The 10,131-nt window shown below is 37.7% G+C and overlaps 1 protein-coding gene across 1 annotated transcript in view; it reads left to right on the top strand.

Moving 5' to 3' along the window:
* Positions 1-912: 912 nt before the first annotated feature.
* Positions 913-10,131, top strand: part of crip3 (cysteine-rich protein 3) — a 15,865-nt gene continuing 6,646 nt past the window's right edge. Inside the window, exons 1-3 of the mRNA XM_067455612.1 lie at positions 913-1,070; positions 5,688-5,782; positions 8,741-8,798. Coding sequence (XP_067311713.1) covers positions 1,028-1,070; positions 5,688-5,782; positions 8,741-8,798 — 196 coding nt within the window. The 5' untranslated portion in view covers positions 913-1,027. The remainder of the gene's footprint in view (positions 1,071-5,687; positions 5,783-8,740; positions 8,799-10,131) is intronic.

The raw sequence follows: 10,131 nt of genomic DNA, 5'->3' as shown, positions 1-10,131 counted from the left end.
TAGAAAACACAGAGGGGCGGCTATACTGGGACCAGTCACCGGGGGGCGATCAAGGCGCGAAAGCTTCAGTAAATGAGAGGGAGACTGCAGGCTTGGTCCAGTCACGTTTCCTAATGAATATTTACCAAGGGGGTAATCTAGCGCTCGGAAAGCGTTCCACCCCTAGGGGCTGCCATTGCTAACCAAGCCATCACCTGCTGTTAGCATCCCATTGACTCCCATTCATTTTTGAGTCACTTTGACAGTGAATAACTTTACATCAGAGGCGTTTAAAGACTCCATTTGTCCATTGTATATTTCTAAAGAAACACGACAATGTATAAAAGGCTCCATTACCTTGTATCTTACACTATCGCCCCGCAGAAGCTGTTTTTGTAAAAATAGGCTAACGATTGCGTCATAACCAACGCGACCCTGTCGCGCAGTAGAGAAATTACCGTATAGACCTGAGGAGACGCTCGCAGGCAATCTTTTACTGTCTATGAGACAGTCGGGGGGACGTGGAGACATGTCCTGGAGACTAGTCTGATAAAGTCAAGGGGGAAGAATGGGTAGAAGCCCATAGTGAGCCAAAAGCAACGGGAGAAAATATTTAAACAACGTGATTCAGCTTTCGCTTTCCACATCTACTAGAAGACTCACAGCTGTCAGACAGGAGGCTCACGTCACATCTACGTCGTCAAGCTCAGTCTGAGCCTGCGCAGTTCGCTCAGCCATCAGGAAGTGAGTGCCCCTAGGTTGACTTCATTATTTCGCCGTAGACGTCAATGGGGTCGCTGTGTCCATTTCTTTTACTGTCTATGATATTTACAAGTCTTCCTTCACCATAGTAGGAATAGTTACTTTTCAGTCAGAGTTCACTGGTAGAACGTCACGCAATGTATTAATTATTCATGAGACGGAGACTCTTTAAAGTTAAATAAACGCGGCGGCGCGACCTGTGTTGCTCACACAGTGTGCAGCAGCGGCGCTGAGGGACAAGCAACCAACCTACTGAAACTGCGTGGCAAAAAGACTATTCTAGAGAATGACGTCCATTTGTCCAAGATGCGACAAGACTGTGTTTTTCGGTGAGAATTTTCCACTAGAATTATCACTTTATCACTTTATCTGAGCCACGTTCATTTCAATGTCATTATATCATTGGAGTGGATGCAACTGACTCAAATTGCAGGGAATTTAAAATTATATTTATAGTTCTAGAATTTAAAGTTCAAAGGTAATTTATTTTTTAAAAGGAATAAACTTATTAAAATCTTGGCAGAGTTACATAATAAGTGTTTGAAAAATGTATTTGTTTGTTTTGGAGTCATTTAGTTATAAGCAGTAATGTTATGAGCTGAACTATTATCTATTATCTATTTACTTTTTGGGCTCTTGAAGAGCTCGTACCAGTTTAATAGTTACAAAACATTTCATGGTCTAACAAATGATCTTTTATTAGTAGCCTGCTTCATGGATGTGCTTCTACTGTTCGGGATTCATATGAATAAATGTATTACTAATATTCTCAACTGTACACATCAGAACTAACTTACAGCCCCAAAAAGCGGGGTTGATGTCTCTGAGAAACATTCTAAAAAGTTTGTCTGTTTAGTAAACGGTTAAATTAATCCGTCTAGTAGTTTCAACTGGGTCATAGGAAAAGATGTAGGGTAAAATAATAGGTTAATTTCAATATTGCTATCATGAATTTTCCCTCATACATCATAGGGATATCTCAGACCTCAAACTGTCAGTCTCAAGTAAAAGATGAAGCTTAATCTTGCAGCCTGTGCAGACGTATTGTTATTTGTAGGTCAAGCACAAGTGACCCCGACGCTCCCACAAACACATTGGAGGATGTAGTTCTAGTATTGTCTTGTTATAGACTCCTGTTTAGTATTCTGTCCTGGCATCTCGTAGCCATAGGGTTAGTAAATGCTGTAGCCCATGAAAAGAGAATTGGGTGACAGTGTTACGTAAGAATTTGGCAAGGGACTCTCGAACAAAGTGAGAGGATCTGTTGTGCTACTGTTGCAGGTTAGCGGATGGAGTAACTGTCTTTCTAGCTGTGCTGAAGAGGAGATGTCAGCTTGATGATTTGATATCCCTGCTGAGCCTAGACATCTGAAAATGTCTGACTCAGTGTGTGCTCTCTGATTGACCGACTACTGCGACTAGTTTTGTGTGATGGAATGTGTGAGCGAGACAGACCCTAGGAATGTTGGCTGGTTAGTGCATAAGGGTTTGGGATAGTGGGTAAGTTCTTCACAAGCACAGTGTCAACCTGGTAAATGTTTTTTTGGATCATATTTTAGCTCTTTTTTTCATTAGGTAATATATATATATATATATATATATATATATATATATAATATATGAGGATCTATTGACAGAAATGCAATATAATATACATAACTATGTTTACAGTGGTGTATAAAAACCTTACATAATGAATCGTTATGTTTTTATTACCTTAGAATGAGCCATTTCTATCTACATACAACGCAGGTCTCCTTACAGCGAACTCAACATTTTGCGCCGTCGTGTTTCTATAGTAGCCCTAAATGGACAGACTGGTTTACAGAAGACTAGCTACTCTCTGCTGTCTCAGACAATGACATTTGTCTTTTAAAGGTGCACTATGTAAGATTTTTGCGGTAAAATATCCAAAAATCACCAGGCCAGTGTTATATATTTTGTTCAGTTGAGTTCTTACTATATCCCAAATGTTTTCAACTATTTGTACATTTTGAAAAAATTAATATTTCAACCAAGAAGGCGGGACGTCTGAGGGAGTTGCCTGTCAATTGCATCATATCTGCGTTACTCTCATTTTCCGGTTTCATTTGGCAGAAATGCTTTACTAATTGGCAGTGTACAACAAGTGTCACAGCAGCCGGAAACTCGAAAAGCAGAAATAGCACCGGTGACTGTGTCCGTCATAATAAAAGTCCCGCTGCTCGTGAGCCATGTGTTGCATAACAATCGCCCCAGTGGCCTTGCTCAGCTCCTTCAACATTTGGTCCTGCTCTGTTTCATATTACAGTAACTTTATTAACCATATCCATGAAGTTGATTTCTGCCCGAGTCCTATCCCGATTCTTTTCCACCGGCTATGAGGTGAAAACTACATGTCCCAAGATTCTGAGCTCAAACTTGGTACGCCTTTGTTTTGAACAGGCGCCCTCTAGCGGACGGAAAATTACAGAGTGCAGCTTTAAAGGTTGGATAGGCAATGTTTTGCTGGTTTAAACTCTCTGATAGCAATAAATAATTGAAATGGTCTAAATATTATGAAAATCTTTTGTGAAAGTCTCAGGAATAAAATGTTTGTCCAATCATTGCATTCAGTCCAAATGCGTTTACACCATGTCATAACCATAATTATGAGCTGGCAAGTTGGCAACCCATAATGTTCTTGAATTGAATCTTGCTCTTTGAAATTTAACTTGCTATTGCTAGCCTCTATGGAATTGCCTACCCTACCTTTAAGAACATTTTTCCACTATAAAGAACCTTTTGCTGAATGGAAAGCGATGTCAAAGGTTCTTCATTGAACCACCAACGCCAGTATAGAGCCTTTACTTTTAAGAGTGCAGAAAATATACAAAGAATTATATGTATTTCTTTATTTTTATTACTTTTTTGGGTCTGTGTGTCTTTCTCTAAATCATTTGTCACTTATATTTCTTACTCCTGTGCTTCAAAGTTCATGGCTGTTTACTTTGTGTTTGCTCATAGCAAACTATTGATTTTTTTCTTGTAGTTATTTTAAATTCAGGCGCTGATAGACAAGCTAGAGAACACACGCAAGCAGTTATGTGGAATGGAAGTTGGACAACATTACTAAAGGCTGAAGATCAGCATATACTACTATTCAAAAGTTTGGGTCATTAAGAGGTTACATATATGTAATCAAAAATACAGTAAAACATCAATATTGTGAAATAATAATACAATGTAAAATAACTGTTTTCAATTTGAATACATTTTAAAATATAATTTATTCCTTTGATGGCAATCAGACATTTCTCCAGTCACATGATCCTTCATAAGTCATTCTAATATGCTGATTTTTCTGCTCAAGAAACATTTATTATTACTATCAATGTTGAAAACAGTGATTTAAAAAAAAAAGTATCTTAAAAGCAATCTTATTTTCCGCTAACAATTAAATGGTAGTGTTTCTACTTTTTCAATGCTTAGTTTCTATCAGTGACGAACTTGTCCATTTGATTATGCACATAAACTGCTTGTGAAGATCAGAAAGGTTGGAGATAAGATGCACTTTTCAACATCCTCTTGATAGGAGCAGATCTGACTCAGCAGGGTTTGAAACAGGATTTCCATTTGGAGCTTTTCTTCAGAAGGAGTTTGTTCTTCCTCTGCTTTGATGCTGCATTGTTCAGCTGCAAACACACATACAGAGACAGACCCCACCCTATAGAATAAGTGTTTTGTGTGGATATTCTTGTAAGTACTGTTTATAGATACATCGATAGACATAAATGCACAAATGCAAACACAATTGTAGTTTCTGTGTTAAGCTGTATTTTAGCATTTGCTGAGCTGGACACACCTGAAAAGATCTATGAATTTACAGTAACAGTAATTATGAAAGTCGTATAAAGATTTTAAGTAGACTGGGTAAACCAACCTTGATCTGCCGGCGATTTGATTTTGCTCTGCATCTCAGGCTGGAAACCTGTACATTCATTTCCACTGCTGTTACACTTTTGCGGGAACCAATCACAGGCTTATTTTACTTTATTACTAATTACTTTTACTTTTATTCTTTTAGTGGCTTATCCACCTGGCGCGCTATTGGCAGGTTTAACACGATGATGGATAGAGAAACGATGGGTCATTGCCGGTTGATCATGCCTCTTGTGGTCAGATTGGTTGAAGGACTATACAATTGCATACGGTCATTTAATTTATGCTTTTGTTTATCACACCTCTTGTGCAATAGAAAATAAAGAGCAGACTTCCCAGACCAATGATCAATATTAAATTGAGTTTGGTCTGGTGATAGCCAGACAAGATTTTAAGTACACTACCATTCAAATGTTAAGAGTTAGAAATAATTTTTTGTTGTCTCTTGGATTTAAACTAAAATATTTTTCAAGTAAAACAGTAATGTTGTGAAATATTTTTAGATTTTAAAATAAAATTTTTAATTAATAAATGAATCCTTTCTAATATGCTGATTTGGTACTCAAGAAACATTTATCAAATGTAAAGAGGTACAGTTGTGGTATATATTTATTCAGGTTTTTAAACTTTTCTGTCTTTACAGTCACTTTTGAATGCATCCTTGCTGAATTAAGTCTTTTTTCTTATTTCTTTAATTAATTCTTAATGACCAAAACTTTTGAATGGCAGTGTATGCTTGATATTTCTCTTTTTTCTTGCTTTCCTTGCTTTCTCCAGAACATAGTTTTTCTAAAGTCATGCTTTTGACTGTTAACATACAGTGCGGTCCATGTAGTTTGCAGTGTTTTTAGCCAAGAACCACCCACTTAGAAAAAAGGAGGTCATTTGACTGAGCTGTAAAGTGGCCAAACATAGAAGTTTATCAGAACAATTGTGATCTTATTAATTGTGTGTAATTTAGAAATAGAGTATATCACTGCAGTTAAAGCGGTCACCTCAGTACACTGATCAGATAGATAACACATTACACTCTCTCCCTGTTCTAGCTGAGAAAGTGAGCTCTCTGGGGAAAAACTGGCATCGCTTCTGTCTGAAATGTGAACGATGTAGTAAAATTCTGTCTCCTGGAGGCCATGCGGAGGTAAGCAGAACTAAAGCTGATATTGCAGGCTGAGATGTCATTAATGAAAACTCGCTCTCTGATCATTGGGATCATTCTTTCTTGTCTGTCTGTCTGCCTATCTGTCTTGTCTGTCTGTCTTGTTTTTCTGTCTGTCTGTCTATACTTCTGTCTGTCTTGTTTGTCTTTCTATACTTTTGTGTTTCTGTCTGTCTGTCTGTCTGTCTGTCTGTCTGTCTGTCTGTCTGTCTATACTGTCTTATTTTGTCTTTATACTTTTGTCTGTCTTGTTTGTCTGTCTGTCTGTCTTGTTTGTTTGTCTTTCTATAATTCTGTCTGTCTATACTTCTGTCTGTCTGTCTGTCTATACTGTCTTATCTTGTCTTTCTATGCTTTTGTCTGTCTGTCTCTCTGTTTGTCTTGATTGTGTGTCTGTCTGTCTATACTTCTGTCTGTCTGTCTGTCTGTCTGTCTGTCTGTCTACACTTCTGTCTATCTGTCTATCTTGTTTGTCTTTCTTTCTGTCTGTTTGTCTTGTCTATTTCTCTGCCTGTCTGTCTTTTCTGTTTCTCTCTCTCTCTCTCTCTCTCTCTCTCTCTCTCTCTCTCTCTCTCTCTCTCTCTCTCTCTCTCTCTCTCTCTCTCTCTCTCTCTCTCTCTCTCTCTCTCTCTCTCGATGACATATAAATGGGATTGTGGATGTCCTGCTTCTTGATCTGTATGTATGCTGGTCTGCAGATTTATGGGCTGCAGATCCTCAATGTCATAGTTTAGCAGGAAATCACACAACCAACTCTAAAAGCTCAACTGATTTTAGGTCATCCAAGTCCTTGCCTGTTTCGGTGCCAATCATTGTACATTCTTCTTGTTCCTTCTTTTCTCCCTTCTCCTAATTGTCCTGACAAGTTTGATGGTCTTGTCTGATACATTAGGAGATTTTCTAGATCAGTGATCTGAGATGTCTTTTGTGCCTGTTTGGGTTAAATGATGATTGTTCATCCATCCCTCAGTAAGTCTACACTCTACCCGTAGACTTGTCAATCATCCGGAGTAGAGGTTTGAGGAATTGAAAGTCCTACAATGACCGTAAACACAGATAATCAGTATTTATAGTAACCTCCTTTGATATGTCTGGAATGTTCTCTCACTGTCAGGGAAAGATTACAATTACATTTACTATTTATCATGTAAAAATCATGTTTGTTTTCTTGAAAAGGTTACATTAAGCCATTCCCATACTCCTCTGAACCCTGAACATCAAAATAGCAAAGAATAAAAGGATAAGGAATAAATATCCTCTGCACTCATTACTAAAAGCATTAGATTTTGATTTATTTTGTCATTTTTTACACTAAGAACAGAAAAGAGATTGACAGACAAGAAGAGCAGGGTGAAGACTGACTGTGTTAACAGGAAGTGAAACATTCTTTTATTCTTGGGCTTTACTGCTACTTGCCTCTTACAGGAAATGTAAATCATAATATTCTTAATCGCAATGAAATTCATGGAGAAATTGATTTTTCAAATGCATGGTTAGTATGATACAGCTGCTACATTTCAAAAAACTTTAGTGTACATGTAGGTATCTGTTAGCATATGGACTTTCTCTCCCACACAGTGTTACTGTGGGTCTACCAGAACTATTACAAGGACAATGTAGGGACAAAGATAGTGTTCATTCAAACCAGAAAACAATCGTCTGCCTTTCTGCTACTCTTCCCTTCTTCCTTCTCCCTCCTTCTCTCTCAGCACGCTCACGCTTGTATGCACACAAAAAGAACAGTCACACACAGCTTTAGTTTAATTATAAAGTAAGTTGTATTGCTTTTTCATTTGTGTTTATAAAAACGGATGGACAAACAGCTCTCCACATTTTTTACTGAGGGATATATTTAGCCTTGTTACTCTTTTATTAGAGTTATTGTTTTCTACTTCTTTTGAGTACTGTGCTAGCTCTCTCTCTTATTGTGTTTAAAACAGCAGGTGGTTGTGTTGTTGGTGTTCACTCTCTGCAGGTGTAGACTGCCCCCCCCCCCAACTCTATTCTTTCGATTCTTTGCAAACTGTATTTTTAGCTCGTCACAATAGAGACAACGCTTTTAATTAAATGTATAAAATAGATAAAAATGCCTGAGGAGGATGGTTGTAAATATAAATGAATAAATATCTGTTTTCTCAGTTTAGAATGTTATTTTGGCTTAATTTTTATGCACATGCACATTAAAACACTTGCACACTAAAATAGAGATGTGTGTATGTGTTCATGTTTTTCCATTCCAGTGGGGACAACATAAATGCACATTGACTCATGGGGACTTGTCACCGTGGGGACCTAAACTGAGGTCCCATTAGGAAACAAACGTAAAAATCATAGAGAATGAGTTTTTTTTCTCAGAAAATGTAAAAATTCAGAAAGTATTCTGTGATTGGTAGGCTTAGGGGTAGGGTTAGTGTTAGGGGATAGAATATACAGTTTGTAGCCTACAGTAAAAAAAACATTACGTCTATGGAGAGTCCTCACAAAGATAGTGAATGTGTATGTGTGTGTGTGTGTGTGTGTGTGTGTAGTCTCTCTATTAAGGAGGCTTGAATTTCAGTCTGATTTGAGCCTGACTGGGTCTTTTTATGCAGTCTGGGAGGAGCAGGAAGGAAGAGAAGGATAAACAATGACCTCTAATGAATCCAGCACAAAACACAAGCCCCCCCTCACTCTCTCTCTCTCTCTCTCTCTCTTGAAAATATTACCTTACTTGAAAAATCAGGTTTTAGTTGCACAAATTAAAATATTTACAAATACATGTTATAGAAAATAATTGTTATTGGTAGGAAGTCTGAATATTTGAGTGCATTTCTATTTGTTCAATTCAGTTTTAGTTTAGTGTGTTTTATTGACAAAATTTGTTAAATAGGACTTATTCAAAAGTTAAAATGGATATTGTCATTAACAAATATATTTTCTCTCTCTTTCTCTCTCTAACAGCATGATGGATTGCCTTACTGTCATAAACCCTGCTATGGCACTCTCTTTGGACCAAAAGGTATGTGCAATAAATTGTATTTTGAGTTTTTTTCTAGCTGCACTCAGAGTTCATCTACAGCAGTGGCCTTTGATATTTTTTTCAGGAGAGCCACACTGATAGGACAAAATCAATAGGAGAGCCACTTTTACTGCAAAGTATCAAAAGTTACATCCAGTCATAAAAAGCATGTCTGCTTATCAATCTGTCATACCTGAACATTCAATATCCAGTGCAATATACAAAAGGTAGATAGATAGTGGGTAGGGTATATATTATTTTAATGTAAACTTTTTTTAGTGCTGTCAATCGATAAAATTACTAGACAATGTGTATGCACGTAAAAACTCATTTTGACATGTAATGTCGAGTTCACACTGCCCGGTTTTAGTCCCGATTTTGATTTACCCACAGGTTTTGCGAAATCGCTGACAAATGCCTGAAATCATAGACAAATTGGTGCCCGTGCACGCGAGTGACAATATCTCACTGTGAATGCGATCAGAGAGAATCGTCGACGAGTCATCGACGCAAGATAGTTGTCATGCTAAATATATGGAACTGTCTGCAATTCAAAATCCTGCTGTGTGAAATGTGTTCTGACTGAAAATTACATCGGCGATAACCGACGGCCAATGAGAGAGTGACAGGGCAGCCGTAGATTCAGAGAGGAGTCATAGACAGAATATCAGTATTTTAAAGGTTGGGTAAGTATTTTAAAGTTTCTGGTAACCGTTGTTGATATTTCAAATCACCAAAACAAACATGCTTTTAGACCCTACTCCCAAAAAGGGTCTCGGCCCTATTTTGATAGCTCCGCCCCACACATACGTAACCCAGGCAACATACAGAATCTGAGTGTTACTAATCCAGGTCGAATATTTAATGAAAAAGTCAAACCCCTCCATTACAAACCGTTCTCATGAACAACTCAATAGAACACGAGCCGACAGTCCACCTAACGACATATTACAATTATGGGATAAGGGTTATATAGATCATGAAAAGAGGAAACAAACATATATTAGGAGTATAGTATCTTACTTGTCGGACACATTTTGAGAGCTGACGCTTGAAACAGACAGTGAAGGAGATTTAGATGCTCCATACAGTGTGGAAATAAAAAAGTCTTGATCATCGCTGAAGTGAGTGACAATACGATCGCAAATGAACGAACAAGTGAACATGACACAAGCATATTCAAGCAAAAGCAGCATATATTAGTTCTCGGCTAATGTCCGTCCTGTGTGACTCGTGTGTTTTGAATAATGATGTGCACTGAGCCTCTCTTCTCACCATCATTAGTAGACACGCCCCTTACCTGCTGATTGGCTACAAGTTTGTTATTAAACTG

The sequence above is a fragment of the Pseudorasbora parva genome, chromosome 10, assembly GCF_024679245.1.
Source record: "Pseudorasbora parva isolate DD20220531a chromosome 10, ASM2467924v1, whole genome shotgun sequence".
In the NCBI taxonomy this organism is placed as follows: domain Eukaryota; kingdom Metazoa; phylum Chordata; class Actinopteri; order Cypriniformes; family Gobionidae; genus Pseudorasbora; species Pseudorasbora parva.
Note: the sequence above shows the minus strand (reverse complement) of the source record. Positions and strands in the feature narration are given on the sequence as shown.